General features: G+C 61.3%; 1 protein-coding gene across 1 annotated transcript in view; it reads left to right on the forward strand.

Moving 5' to 3' along the window:
• KDM4B (lysine demethylase 4B) overlaps positions 1 to 15,215 on the forward strand; it is a 132,122-nt gene that overhangs the window by 49,487 nt on the left and 67,420 nt on the right. Inside the window, 3 exon segments of the mRNA XM_081803684.1 lie at positions 2,567 to 2,742; positions 3,571 to 3,685; positions 7,802 to 7,995. Of these exon segments, the coding sequence (XP_081659810.1) occupies positions 2,567 to 2,742; positions 3,571 to 3,685; positions 7,802 to 7,995 (485 nt within the window).

Consider the following 15,215-nt stretch of genomic DNA (forward strand, 5'->3'; position numbering starts at 1 on the left):
GTGCCTCCTCCAGCCACCCGTCCCACTACCTGCAAAATGGCTTGGGGAGCGGGAGGTGTCGGGGGCAGAGGCCAGCCCCTCACTTCATTCCCTCTTATAGGGTCCCCCGCACCTTCTAACCCAGCTGCTCAGACGCCCCAAGCCACCTGCCTGGTGCCGCCTCATCCACCGGGGGAGTGTGGCCTTTCTGTCCCGCTCAGCCTTGGCTGAGGCTTGCCCTCCAGGAGCTTCGAGGGCGGGCCAGTCCAGGGCCACGCCATGCCCGCCAGGCACCGAGTCGAGGAGTCAGGAAGCTCAAATGTCTTCCAGCGATATCCGTTAGAGGTTGTTCGCCCCGAAGCCTCCCTTCAGACCCTGGTCTCGCAGAGATTCGAGGGCATCAGGCCCCGGCATGTTGATTTTCCCGAGGGCTTGGGGTCCTAGACCCGCTGGAAGTGGCTCTGTGTCACATGCCTTTTTCAGAACCTGCCGAGTGTGTGTCCACGCAAGTGCAGGTCGTGCGCGCCTGAAGCAGCCTGTTTGGTTCTCCGGCGTCTTTATGCAGCAGCGCCCGTGAGGGATGGAGGAGACGGGCAGGGGAGTCCACGGCTCTCAGGAGGGAGCCGAAAATTTGGGAGTGACGTGTTTGCTTCATTTTGCAGCCTTGGTGTCTGGGCGGGCTTCGTCTGATGGAACTGGCTGGGCGAACCCCCCGTTTCCCCGGTGAGCACGCGTGGTGGTGGGGGGGAACGCCGCTTCCCTGCCAAGGGGAGGTGCCACCCCTGTGGCTAAGGGGCTGCTCGGAACCTCTTCCTCTGTGAGAGCGTCTCCCATGCTGGAGCCAGCAGCCCTTTTGTTTGTATTTCTGGTGCTTTCGGTCTCAAGTGTGTTAGTCGATCGCCTGACTCTTCAGATTTCCTGCTTGACATCTAAGAAAACCGCCGACCGGCAGGCTGACCCCAGCACCCTGTTGTCATGAGGCCTCATGCCACACATGGGCAGGCAACTGTGGCCACGGAGTCGGGAGAGGGCATGTCCCCAGAAGGAGCTTTGACCGAGCAGCCATGTCCCCATTTAACTTCAGTCAGGGTTCCCAGCCTGGGCCCTGCTGACACGGAGGCAGGTGGTTCCTCTGGGGGCGTCCTGGACGCCGTGGGGCCTGAGCAGCGTCCCTGGCCGCACCCCTGTGATGCCAGGAGCCCTCCAGTGGTGGCAACCACAGATGTCCCCAGACACGGCCCAGCGTCCTGACTTCCTCTCATTGTTCCTGTTACTTATTTGTGCTCCGTCAGCAAATCGGCGAGGGTGTTGCTGGCGGAAGACCTCTCTGTTGTTAACCGGCAACCAGGGGATGAGGGTTTCGTGGCCAAGCAAAACATTTTCTTGCACTGATGTCTGTTGGGGAATCCTTGGGGATGGCAAGGATCTCAGCTGTTCTGGAAGCTGCCGGCAACTTGGGCATTGGTGTGGTGTTCTTCCCTCGTTGGCCCTGAGCTGGGGGAGGCCTTGGCCTCCCCAGAGTTCTTGGCTGCCGCACTGAAAACAGGTTGGTTGAATTCCTTTTCCCAAAGCTGCTGGGTGGCCCGCTGGGCTCCCCGGAAGGAGAGCTGTTTGCAGACACCTGCCCAGGACGGGGAGAGACCAGCCCGTGTTGGCCCCAGGGGCCTTCAGAGAAGCGAGCCGGGTACCCAGGAGGCCCCAGCCCGGCCTAGAGGGCACGCTGAACGGAAGAGGGGGAAGCAGGAGGGCGAAGAGGCCAGTTGGGCAAGCTCGGCGCTGACCCAGTGCCCCCTACCCCGGGCGGCCCTTCCCCAAAGCCCTTCCTGCAGGCCTTCCGGGGCCTCTCCTGGAGAGGGGTGGGGGTGGTCCCCTGTGGGACCCACTGCCACCAGGAAACAGCTGTCCTATTCCTCAGAGGTGACCTTCCCAGGTCTTGTCCCCTCACGTTTGTGGCATTATCGTTCTCCTGCCTGTGGTGCCTCACCAGCCCTTCTCTGTCCTTTGCACTTAGGACTTCTCCCTGTCTTCAGTTTCCTTATCCCTTACGGTGCTTATCATCTGCTCGCTCCCACAGTGGAAGGCCCTCACGGATGTTTGTTGTCCGGCGTCCCCCCGGTACCCAGAGCTGTGCTTGCCCCTAGGAGGTATCCCGGCCTCCCGGCCTGGCCCGAGTGGTCCTGAGCCAGGCTTACAGCGCTGTCTTCTGCAGCCGGGGGTATGGCCGCAGAGTGCCTGAACAGGCGAGAGTGTGGGAGCCCCGCTTGCTCACTTTGTGATCGTGCACATAGGCATGGGGGCGGCCCCTGGGCTCTGGAGGGGACCGCTCCCAGCCCCCGGAGCCCAGGCTGAGCTGTAGAGGCTTGGCGGGTGGCGTCAGGAGGCCAGCATGGCTGTGCTCCAGCGGGTAGTGTCCGTGGCCCCGCACAGGTCACTGTGGGGAGTTTGAGGAAGTGTGCAGATGGTTCCTGGTGCCCCTGCGGTGTGGGACCTGGACGTGTTCCCAGGGCACCACCGCTGGTCTCCTGGGGGGGGGGGGCTGTGTGTCCTCCCGTCTGCAGGCGCCGCTGACTCCCCTCTCGTCTTGCAGATCATCCCCCCAAAGGAGTGGAAGCCCAGGCAGACGTACGATGACATTGACGACGTGGTCATCCCGGCCCCCATCCAGCAGGTGGTGACGGGCCAGTCAGGCCTCTTCACACAATACAACATCCAGAAAAAGGCCATGACAGTCGGGGAGTACCGCCGCCTGGCCAACAGCGAGAAGTACGTGGCCGGGGGTGAGGCGGGTGTCGGGGGGAGGCCCTGAAACCCCATCTCTGAGGAGGAAGCACACCTTGAGGGCCTCCAGGCCCCCTGAAGTGGGGCCCTCGGCAGCTCCTGGTTCTGGGGGTGCAGAGAGAGTGGGACATGGTGGGGACTTGTCCTTGTCTTCCGTCCCTGGGCTGCTTCCCCACACCCTCCTGCGACATCTCCGGTCCGATGGTACCTTCTCGGGGTTTCCTGGGTCACACACGGGCACACTCACACGCATTCCCTTGCACATCCGGGTGCGTTTGTGGGCATTCCCGGCACACGCCCCCGGGCTCACTTGGGCGCCCGCCTCCACTGTTGACTCTTGCTTGTTCTCTGTTCCCCAAGCCTCCCTGGCTGGCCGAAATTTGTGCATTTCCGGCAGTCTCTTCGCTCTCAGACATAAGCATCCCACGGGGCCAGGGCGTCGTCTGCCTTCTCCTGCTGTCCTGGCCCCCGAGACAGGGCCCGGCCTCTGGTCGGCACTGCTGGTATTTGCAGAGCAGAGGGCTGAGGAGAACCCTCAGAGCCTGCGTCCCTCACCTGCTCCAGCTGTCCCCGGTGTGTGTTCCGACTCGGGTGCCCCAGGCCCTGGTGGCCGACGAGATGGGACGAGTGGGCGTCATTCCAGGGGGGCCTGCTGCCCATCCCGAACCCCCTCAGCCCCGAGTAATTGCTCTCCCAGGGCCACATCCGTGTTCTCCGGGCTGTGCCCTGAGGTGGGGACTGAGAACGTGTATCCGGCCGCGCCCTGGAGGGCTGGGCCCCACGGCCATGGTCGCTGTGCTGTTCATCCACCAGGTACTGTACCCCACGGCACCAGGACTTCGATGACCTGGAACGCAAGTACTGGAAGAACCTCACCTTCGTCTCTCCCATCTATGGGGCTGACATCAGCGGCTCTTTGTACGATGACGTGAGTACCCGGGGCCCCCGAGAGGTTCTGGGGGAATGAGGGATGCCATTTCCTGGTAAGCGGTGGAGGGAAAGGTGTGTGAACGGGACTTTATCTTGAAACCCGGATGTTACAATGCCGCGGCCAGCTTAGCTGGGCGTTCACTCGGGCTCTGGTTACAACCACGTGCCAAGTCTCAGGGTGAAGAAAGAAGGAATTCCAGGTGTGTTTCTGATTTGCAGAATCTTTCCTACAAAACTGTCAGCCCATCCTGCCCTGATCTGACCTCAGGTAGCCTGCAGCTGACCTCCCAGGGGCCTCCTAATCCTCAGTCTAGTACTTTTCCTCTCCAGTTCCTAGCACTCTGTCTTGGGGGAGCCTCGGGGCCCTGAGTTCTAGCCCTTGGGAGGGCCCTGGGGGTACCTGGGGCAATGGAGGGGCCTCATGCTGGCCTTGGCCTGTTCGGGGCGTAGACCAGACATTGGTGGAGACGTGATGCAGAGGCCCCACTGAGGTGCTGCTGTTCAGCAGATGGGGGTTTGAGTGGGACCCACACTTTTTTAGGGGACAGTTTATTAATATTTATGGGCCCTCTGCTAAACCTAGGTTGGTTGTACCAAGACTGATTGATTTCTAAGCTCTTAAGCCTGACGTGTGTTCTGCTCTGGGGCTCTCCCCGGAGTGGCCCCTCAGCTGCCATCTTTGCCCCTTACCCTGAATCATCACTCTGAAGGTCATCTCTTGCTGGAACATTCTATCCACTCATCCATGGTCCTCATGAGAGTAGCTGGAGGTGCCTCCTGAGTCCTGGACTTGGGTGGCGCTGCCGTGGATTGGAATAAGGTCCCCTCCTGAGTAGGGTCAGGACCCTCCTGAACCCATTAGGAAAGACTTGCGTTTCCCAAAAGGTGTTGGAAAGACGTGACTATCGCGTGGGTCCCAGCAGTTCGCCCAGCTTGGGGAGCCTGTCTGACCTGTGGCCCACGGGCCTTCCAACTAGGGGGTCCTGCTTCGTGGTGAGGGCGGGTTTGTTCCTCTGAGCTGGGCACCAAGGGCGTGTCAAACTCAGGGAGCTCACCCCTAAGAACCCGAGGGAGACGCCCTCGCCCTGGGAGGTCAGGGACTAAGCTGACTCCTGGCCCTGGTTCCCCCTTCTTGGACCTTGGTTTCCCCATCCACAGTGAGGGGTACGGCAGGTGTGTGGCTGCCCTCCAGCAAGGGTGTTCCGGACAAGGAGGTTTAGCTTCTCCCTGGGATCCTGAGCTCATCCACTTGGCCTTGACCCCACAGCAGTGGCAAGCTTGTGAGGCCACGTGGCCAGGCCTCATCCTCGTGAGCGTGCCGTCTGAGGGCAGAGCCGCATGCATGCCTTGGATGTGGCAAGGACAGGAGGGCGGGGGCCCAGAGGCCCTGTCGGCACACACCTCTAACATGAGGGGGCGCAGCCCAGTCTCTCACGCTGCCCCAGCACACCTCAGCTGCCGTGCGGCTCACCCCAGGGCTTCGAACTTTCCAGGACTGAGCGGTTGCCCTATTGATGGTTACAGAAACATTCAGCACCATGAGCCAGCTTGTCCTTGCGCCTGGCTCAAGGCGCAGAAGTTCCTGTGGCAGATTGAGTGAGGGACCGGTGGGGCCGTGTCCCTGGACTTTCTGGGGCCTGTCTGGGTCCGTCCACCTGGGCGGTGGCTGCTGGTCCTGTGTGCCGCCTCCAGACGCCAGCCCTGCCACTGCTCCCCATTTCTCTGCTGGCTTCGAGGGCTTCCTGGCCCTGCAAGAGGGGCCCAACTCCCCAAGCCCCCTTTTCGACGTCAGACCGCCAAGGCCTGGAGGGACCCGTCGTGGCAGCCCCAGATCAGGCCTCGCCTCTGACCCCATTCCATCTGGGTTCGTGGCCCCTCCTTGAAGGGCTCTGGCAGGAGGCCAGCACTGGGTGTCCCTGGGTGCTGCACCCCCTGCTCTGTGAGAGCATGAGGAGAGAGATTTTCCCGGGTCCTCTGTGGGAGCCCCGTTCTTGATGTTTGTGACCTTCCGTCCTCCTCCCTGCCTCAGGTGGGTACCTTGGGGCTCAGTGGCTGGGAGCCTTGTCCCCGTCCCCATCCCGCTCTCCATGTGCAGTCCCAGCCATCGGTGCTCTTGACACGGCCACGGTTGGGATGAAGCTCTGGGGCTCGTCGGCCGGCGCTGGGCAGCCCCGTGCCGGCCTGCAGCTCTGCTTCCTGGACTCCGAATCGTGACTTCTAGGAAGGGAATCTGACCCCAACAGCTGCCGGGTTGGAAGAGCTGAAGTTCCTGTGTTGTGTTTAGGACGAGTGGGAAGTCACACGCCCGTTTTCTTTTCTACAGAGTTCTACGAAGTTAGTGCTCGTGGGGATCGTTCGCTTGTTTGTCCATTGTCTGACCTGCGGTGTCTTTTTTAAAGGAAGCATTATTGAGGTGTAATTCACACACCACACAGTTCCCCCACATAGAGCATACGATTCAAGTTTCTACTGTATTTCACCGAGCTGTGCAGCCATCACCACAGTCAATTCCAGAACATTCCGTGAGCCCCAAAAGAAGTCCCTTCCTCATCAGCAGTCACTCCCCGTCCCCTCTCCAGCACTCACGCACGAGCCCCTTCCTGTCCGTGGAGGCGCGTGTTCTGGACGTGTCACACGCGTAGACTCACACCCCATGTGGCCTTGCGTCTGGTTCCCTCCCTGACCGTCATGGGCTCAGGGTCTGTTCCCGGGGCCACGCGTGTCCGCGCCTCGCTCCTGTCTGCAACCCAGTGACCTGCCCTTACGTGGTGTTAACTGTTCACTTGGACTGTTTCCACTTTTTGGCCACGGCGAGTCATGTGCCTGTGAACGTGCATATGTGAGTCTGTGCAGACGTATGTTTTCATTGCTCTAGGCACGTCCCTAGGCCTAGAACCGCACTCCTCACGCGCTCATTCCACGTTTACCTTTTGAGGAACGGCCCGTGCTTTCCCCCAGCAGGAGAGTGTCTGAGGGCTCTTCTCCCCCCGCCCCACATCCTCACCAACACTTGTTGCTGTCTGTCTGTTTCACCCTGCCAGTCCTAGTGGGTGTGACGTGGCGTTGGCACTGGGGTTTTGATCTGAGGTTTCCTGCGGGTTAATGACGTTGAGCATCTTTGCACGTGCTTGTGAGCCGTGTGTATCTTCTTTGAGGAGAAATGTCCATTTCGGCCCTTTACCCATTTTTTAATCGGGTTATTTTTTTTTTCTATGGTAGTTATAAGGGCTCTTTAGAGAGGGCACAAGTCTCTTACTTGATAGATGACTTGCACGTATTTTCTCCCCTTATGTGGGTTCTCTTTTTTACTTTCTTGATGTTTTTTTTAAAGCACAGAAGTTTTGAATTGGATGAAATCTAATTTATCTGTTTTTGTTTTACTCGAGGGCTTGTGATTTTGTGCTTGTGTTCCGGGCTTCTGCTAGGGGCTCGCCTTGCCAGAACCAACCACTGGTTCAGGGACCTGTAACGGGGAGGGTACGAATGGGATGTGAGGCAGAGTGGGCTTGGGACGGAGAGAATGCTGACGCTCGCTCAGCATCTCCGCAGGCTTGGAGGGGTCTCCAGGGACCGAAAATGGATTGACCTGTATTTTATGAGCTCTCGTGACAAGATGGGACCCGTTTGTGGCGTTAGGAATAGATGAGTCCGGTGGGCAGGGATTCTGGCCTTGTTTGCCTGGTTCCGAAAGCCGTCCCTGTCTCTTCCGGCAGAAGGTGCCGGAAGGGCTGTCTGGCACCTTTGCTGAGCTAGCCCCATTCCACGATTGTCTTCCTCCTTCCATGTCATTGACTTTGAGGCACGTTAATTATTCACAACCAAACCTCAACCCTCACAGCGTGGCCTTCACTGCCTGTGATTAATGCATAGCTCGGCATGGCATCCAGAGAAAGCCTGCCTGACTGCCTGGCCCAGGCTGAGGGACTGGTGTCTCAGTGTGGGAGTAGCTCCCACTGAGGTTCAGACACTGGGGCGGGTGAAGCTCTGATGTGGGCAGGTTTGCGACTGGCCGTGAGCTCTCAGGCCCTCTGTGGGGGCTGCCCCGTAGCCTTCCTGTGCTCCTGCCAGCCCCTGGGGGTGACCTGCCACCAACCGTGTGCTCGCCGCCCTGCAGGATGTGGCCCAGTGGAACATCGGGAGCCTGCGGACCATCCTGGACATGGTGGAGCGTGAGTGCGGCACCATCATCGAGGGCGTCAACACCCCCTATCTGTACTTCGGCATGTGGAAGACCACCTTTGCCTGGCACACGGAGGACATGGACCTGTACAGCATTAACTACCTGCACTTCGGGGAGCCCAAGTCCTGGTGAGTGTCCGTCTGGCACCCAGGCCGCGGGGAGGGGCGGGCTGCCCACGGGCTCCTCAGGGGCCGGACAGGTGTGGGGGCACCTTCGGGTGGCCCCTCGGGGACAGGGTTGGGTCTGTGGCCGGGCAGGCAAAAGTTGAGGGGCTCTGGCAGCTTGCGATCTGCTGTCCTGTATCCTGTTTGCTTCAGGGGCAGCCTTGGTTGGTGATGAGGGGATGCGTGTCCCCAGAAATGAGCTTCCTGCTCCTTGGAGCTCATGGTTTGCGCCTCTGGTGGAGGCGTCCGTGGAGTGTCTGTTGTACTGGGGACTCTCCCTGGGGTCGTGGGCCCTGGGGGGTGGGTGGCTGTGAGCCCTGAGCCTCCCCTGGCCTCCTCTGTGGCCTCCAGGTTCAGGGGTGGCTTTAGCAGCCAGCCCTCTGCTGTCAGGGCTGCAGTGGGCATGTGTCCTGAGGGCCGCCCTGTGAGCGATGGTCCCGGCAGGCTGGGTCAAACATCCAGCGTGATCTGTGTTCTGGAATCTGTGAGCCGAGCACCCCCTCCACACCCAGCTTCTGCCGGCGGGACAGCCGGGGGCTGCCCTCTGTGCAAGGCCGCCTTTGTTCACTGGGGTTTCCAGCAGAGATTTCTGAGCTGGGCCTTTACATCTCCTTGCCTCTTCCCGGCTGTCTTAGAAGGTTTTATTGCAGTAATGGTCATAGCTCAGAGGGAGTGGGAGGGGAAGCAGGAACCCCAGGAGCAGTCGGTGGCTCTCTGGAACGCAGCCAAGCACCTCCGTGTGTTGAGATGGTGGGGGCGGGGGCAGGGAGGCCCAGCTTAGTTGGGGGCCCAGGCAGACCCTAGCTAAGGCGTCGCTCACCTTGGTGTCCCAGGCTGAGCCTGTGCCCATGGGCATGGGGGGGAGGCCACCCCCGCTCCCTTGAAGTCACTGGGACGTCCTGGAGCCCTTTGCTAAGAGAGGCTGGGAGCAGACTCAGGAGCCAGCAGGAGGCCCCAGGGGGGAAGCCAGGCCTCCCTGTGCAGGGGTTGGCTATGGGACCACCCTTTCCTCACCTCTGAGGTGGATGCAGTGGGACCCCAACCCTGCTCTCTGGCAGGGGGCTCCTGCTCTGACAGGGAGGGATGCGGAATCATTGGGGACGAACACAGTAGGGGCTGTGTAACAAATGACCACAAACCTAGGGGCTTAACACAACACACATATGTTCTCTGACATTTCTGGAGGTCAGGAGTCTGACTCAGGTCGCACCAGGCTAAACGCAGGCATGAGCAGGTTCCTTCCAGAGGCCCCAGGGGAGACCCAGCTCTGGCCTTTTCCTGGCCCTCGGCCCCGCCTCCATCCTCACCGCTAGCAGCGCAGGTCTGCCCATCTCTGGGACTCCTAGCCTCTGCCTCCCCGTCGTGAGGGCCTTGTGAGGACGCCGGGGCCCCCCGGGAACCCAGGGTCAACCCCACCTTGGGGGCCTTGACTTAATCCCGTCTGCAGAGTCCCTTTACTGTGTGAGGTGACATCCTTACAAGGTCTGGTGATTAAGATGTGAACATCTTTGGGGCCGCCGTCCTGCGGCCACCGGCCCTCTGACCTTCGCATTGTGCTGCTTTGTTACCTCGTGTGTTGGCTGGGATCCTGTTAGAATTCCACAGGTTTCTTGTTTTCAAGCCACTTGTCTGTGGCGTTGCAGCAGCTCTTCATCATTGCAGCCTCTAGCTGGGAGGTATTTAGCTTTTAGGAAAAATTTGGAGAGAGAGTGACGGGGTTGGTGAGGCCAAAGGCCTGAATCTCACACCCCGTGTGGTCCTGAGCAGGTGGGTGGAGGCATGTTCTGGTAGGCGGTGTCACCCCAGTGCTGCCCAGGAGGTCCCAGTGACAGCTCGGTTACCCCGTCCCCTCCGTCTCCATGGCCAGGCCAGGCTGCAAGTCCGCGGAGGCCCCAGTCTAGGCCTGTGGAGAGGGGCTGCGCTCTGCCCCAACCCCACAGCTGTGAGCAAGGCGTGGTGGTGCAGCCTGTGGGGTGAGATGCTTGTGTCCCTTTCCTGGGGACTCTGCCCGCCGGCTCCCAGCAGTTGGCGTCCTCCTGATGGGCCGTGGCAGGCTGAGCGCAGCTGAGGACTTTCTGATTCACAGGCTGGGGCTGTGTGCACGTGTGTGTGCGTGTTTGCACGTGAGCCTGCAAGTTTGTGCAAATGTGTTTGTGAGCGTGCGTATGTACACACGAAAGTGTGTGCATGTTCGTGTTCGTGTGCGTCTGTGCACACGTGTTTGTGAAGGTGCGTGATTATGTGTGCGCGTGTGTAAATGTAAGTGGGCAGTCACGTGTTTGTGCTGTATAAGTGTGTGCGTGTGCTGAGGCCCCAGCTCACTGGTCTGGACGGTCCCTCTTGCTGGGGGCCCCGGGGCTGGGGGTGGAAGGGAGGGGGTTTCTGGGCCCTCCCAGCACCGTGTCCCAGTCATGGCCCCGCGCCGCTCCCCGAGCACCGCTAGAGGGCGCCCCCACCCTTCGGCCCTAGCTGCTGCTCCCAGCGCCCGCGGTAATCTCCCAGCTTCTTCCACCCTTTTTATGGACTCCTGGACCCCAGCAGTGATGGTCCCAGAGGCTCCCTGGGGGCGGCAGCAGGAGGAGAGTGAAGACTGCCGGGGTGGGCAGTGGGAACGCTCAGCTCCCCATTGACGCCCATGTTTTGGCCAGGGTCTACCAGCCAGAGGGATCAGAAAGGGAGAAAACCCACCTTTACCTGAAAACACAGAATAGAACAAAAGAAAGGAGCCACGGCTGAATCCTGGCACGTGCCAGCCAAAGGCAGGTTGAGCTTCGGCCACGGCCCTGCCTGAGGTTGCGGTGGCCTCGGGCGACTGGGGGCAAAGTGTGAGCTTGTGGCTGGCAGGGAGGGTCACAGGGCGGGTGACTGGGGAAGTGGCCTGGGGAGCCCAGGGAGGCAGCTGGGCCAGGCCAGTCCTGAGAGGTGGGGGGGGAGGGGGGGCTGGCTTCGAGGGAGGTGAGGGAGAGGGCACTGGGAATGTGAGGGGTGGCAGCCCCCGGCTGACAGGGCAGCTGACGGGCAGGACTGATGTCTGGCTCTGCACGCTCACCTCCTGCCTCCAGCAGCTTGGGGTTCTCCAGGCTGCAGCCCCAGCACCCCTGTCCCCTGCTGTCCACCCACCCCTCACTTCCACCCCTTCGCCACAACCCACTCCAGAGAGCCCTGGGGCAGCATTCGGCAAGGCCAGCATCGGGCACAACAGCGGTTCATCTGAGGGAAAGAATGTTCCAGAAGGCAGGCTGACCTTGGTCTTGGTTTCTGGTCCTGAAGGGGGATGGGATTGCACATGGGGTTCCTCGTGCTGAGTGTGGCCGGTGGGAAGAGGCTTCGTAGTGCAGCTGTGTAGGATCCAGCTGTTGAGGCTTCCCACCCCCGCCTCTGCCAAGCTCCCTGCTCCCCCAGCCCCAGCAGCTCAGCTCAGGCACCATGCCCTCTCCCCAGGACCCGGGTGGGGGTCCAAGATGTTGGCAGGGCACCCCATGCTCATATTAGCTATGTGTGACATTGGCATATCTCCCCATCAGATTGTGGACCCTGGGGGGGGGCAGGGCCCTCGGTCTCCAGCCACCCCCACCCCGGGTCCCTAGCCCCCAGCAGGGGCCTGGTGCAGGGAGGGGGCTCTGTGCCTATCAGGGTCCGGGAGTGCCGGTGCCGTGTCCATGGGAACTGATCCTCGGGGCTGAGACCCGTCTTGGGCGCCCCTGACACCAGCCCAGGGGGTGGGTGCGGTGCCTCTGGTCCCTGGGCTGGTGGCTCAGGGGCCACTCAGTGGCGCCCTGGCTCCCTGCCCTTGCCCGGGGCCCTGGGGGCTGCTCCCCGGCAGATAGCGCTCACGCGCCTGTCTCCCTGATTGCGTCGTTTCTCCGGCGTCTGCGGCAGCCTAATTGCAACCAGTTCCGATTATTTCGGTAGCTTTTTTTTTTTAAGTGTCGCCATCCTCAGGTTTACAGCGTTTTATGAAGCCTTTCTGGGTCTGTTGCTACTTCGGTAGTGTGATTGGCGTGTCACAGCGGCGTGAACAGCCTGGTGTCGATAAAAGCGTGGAATTGCTTCAAAAGGCCGACATTAGGTGGTGCTCTCAGGCAGCAGGGCTGAGAATATCTGAAGCGTTTGACTGCTTCAAAATCCCTTTTGAGATGGGGATTTAAAATAGACCTGGCACTTGCAACTCACCCCCTCCCTGGCCTTCCCGGAGGCCAGGAGGGCGGGCACGCGTGGGCCTGGGCGTGCGGGGAAGGCTGCGTGATTCTACCCTGATTCAAGTGGCTTGGCCTGCAGGGCGGTGCTGGGAGCGGGTGGTGGGGCAGCCCCGGGGCTCGGCATCTGGGGAGTGGCACCCGCCATCCCTGGCCCTCCTGGAGCCCCTGGTGGCCGTTGCCCGCACGCTGTAGGCCCTGTGGGTCCCAGGCCTTGTGAGCAACCAGTGGGGAAATGTAAGATTATGGGAATGGCACCCCCACCTGGCCCGGCTTCTTGCTCAGATCCAGCACCGCACACAGCGTTCCCAACAGCATCTCCTCCTGTTCTCTCTGCAGCTTCCTTGTGCCCATGGAGTGGGGTCAGGGAAGGGTGGGGGAGGGAGAGGAGGGGGAGGACAGGCCTCCCAGAAGCCTACTCCGGGCCCCCGGGTGGGGACAGCCAGCATTCCCTGCAGGGTGTTTGTCTGGGCCCTGACCCTGGCCTTCAGGCCCGTGACTCAGCAGCATTCCCTCAGAGTGGTGGGCACTGGTCCCAGAGTTGAGTCTCCAGCAGTTTTCTCGAGGCTTCCCCAGCCCCTCCCACTCTCCTGCTTCTATTCACCTGGGATGCGGTCTTTCACGTCCTCCCCGTGCCCCACGGGCAGAGAGCACGTCTGCCGAGATCCGCACGTGTGCCACACGCATGCCTGCCTGCGCACACGTGTGCAGTGCACATGCATTCACTCGTGCAGGCTCCCTGCATGGGGGCTGGGGAGAGGGCCTCTCGGATCGTGCTCCCACAAAGGGCATGGAACCCCTCCCCCGCCACGCACCGTCCTGGGCGTCCTGGGCGCGATGAAAGGATCCTTCTAAGTGGAGTTTGTGGGGGGGGGGTGGAGGTGAGGGGATGGTTCCAGAACTCCCCTTCTCTGACCTCTAAGAAGCCCAAGGGAGCAGGGCACCGGGGCGAGCTGAGAATTTTTCCTTTTGACGTAGCTGCACCTAGAGCTTTTCTTTGGCATTTTCTCTCAGGGGAGTTTCACAGGAGAGGGACTGGGCGGCCTTTCTTCTGTTGCTGGGAAGCTTGACTCCCGGCGGGCACAGCCGTCTCTGCCTGCACGTGATACTGCGGGGGCCTGTGTGCGTGTGCACGTGTGTGGGCATACGTGTGTGTTTGAGGACGTGTGCTCCCTGCCGTGGGGCACAGGGAGGAAGAGCGTTGTGGGTGCAGATGCTGCTCAGCTCCCATGTGCCCTGCTCTGGGCTGCAGCGTGGGAGAGAGGCTGCACTTGCTGGGCCCAGGTTTGGTGGCTCTGCTGTCCAGGGAGGCAGAGCAAGGCTCTTGGGGAAGGGGGCTGCTGGGCTACTCTCTTGCCCCTTGGCTATGTGTCTGCTTGGCCCCTCAGCACCTCCCTGCAGGCCCACCTGAGGCTGCATCAGCCCACCTCCCAGCTGCAGCTCCTTTGCGCATCCGTTAATCCCTCCCAGTGAGCCTCCAGGAATAGGCACCTGCCTGCCTGCCTGCCTGCCTGCCTCCCTGCCTGCCTGCCTGCCTGCCTGCCTGCCTCCCTGCCTCCCTGCCTCCCTCCCTGCCTCCCTGCCTCCCTGCCTCCCTCCCTCCTTCCTTCCCTGCCTCTCTCCCTCCCTGCCTCCCTGCCTCCCTGCCTCCTTGCCTCCTTGCCTCCTTCTTGGTGTCCAAAGCAGGCTCCCCAGGCTTGGCTGCAGGGGGCGTTGCTGGACCACAGTGCTGAGCCAGGCACCTTGAGGGCCTCTGCTTAGTCCCCATGGAGCTTGGGACTGAGAAGTCCAGGTGGTGGATGGAGCCAGGTGAAGCTGCCCTGAGTGGCAGCCCCGAAGGCCCGTGGTAGGGAGGGCCAGCACCCAAAGGAGGCGGCACCTGGAGAAGGCTTGGAGACTTCATGGCTTCTGAGAGCTTGGCTCAGTGGGGACCAGAGGTCCCCATTCCCTGACTCAGGCACAGCCCCTCATCAGGCAACAGGAGTAACTCCTCCCAGCTGTCTGGCTTTGGCCCCCGAGAGGCCCTGTGGTGTCAGGGAGGGCTTGGCTCGGCACCGATATGGATGGAGATTGGTAGGAGCCTGACAGCTTCACAGATTGGTTTTAATAACTCAGCTTCCCAACACCATGTCCTGTCACCCGCACAAGATGCAGAAGGGAAATGGACACTCTCCCTCCTCCCCGCCTTCTCCCGCCCCGGGGCCAAACCCCCATTTGGGTATCTGGGGACAGCCCCATGGCAGCTCAGTGTGACTGCCGTGCCTGGGGAGGCTGGATGGAAAAGACCCACCAGGATGCCGGAAGGAAGGCAGTCCATCTGTGCCTTGTTAGCATGCTGGGGAACCTGGCCAGGCTCCGCTTGCCTCAGCCCCAGGTCCTGCGCTAAGGTGGCGGAAACAGCAACAGAAGGAGTGTTTCAGAGCAGGAAGCTCCCCTGAGAGCGGACTCCCACTGAGGCAGGAGGTGTCAGAACCCCGAGATTAAAAGGGAATAGATAAGGTGGTGAGGTGGATCCCTTGGTGTGTGAGTCAGCGCGCCGGGCTGCGGAGTCCTGCTCTTGGGGCCCCGTGACCGCTCCCTGCAGGATGCTGAAATCTATCTGCAGAGTGGCCCAGCCCTGCAGCCACAGCCAGAGTCCGCTCTCCCCAAACAGGCCACTGGGGGAGTTTCCTGATGAGGCCCAGCTCCCTCCCCGCAGAAGGAGCCCCCTTCTGCAGGAAGATGGCTGCTGTCCCAGATGGCCAGGGGAGGTCCCGAGAGCGCTGAGCTAGACCCACTGAGGCCCAGCTTCCCGGCCTGTTGGTTCTGGGTCGGGACCTCTGCAGGCTGCCGCTGGGCCCGCTGTGGCACTCAGCTTCCCCGTTTGATGTGCGGGCCATGGGCCGGCAGGAAGAGCCTTCTTGGTTCCCCTTCCAGAGTCTCCTCTTTGGACAGTGATTGCAGCGGCCATGGCAGCAGAACTGATTGTCCTTTGTTCTGCTGTGCCTG

The sequence above is a fragment of the Leptonychotes weddellii genome, chromosome 1 (genome assembly GCF_054177405.1).
Source record: "Leptonychotes weddellii isolate Sample4059 chromosome 1, ASM5417740v2, whole genome shotgun sequence".
NCBI lineage: Eukaryota > Metazoa > Chordata > Mammalia > Carnivora > Phocidae > Leptonychotes > Leptonychotes weddellii.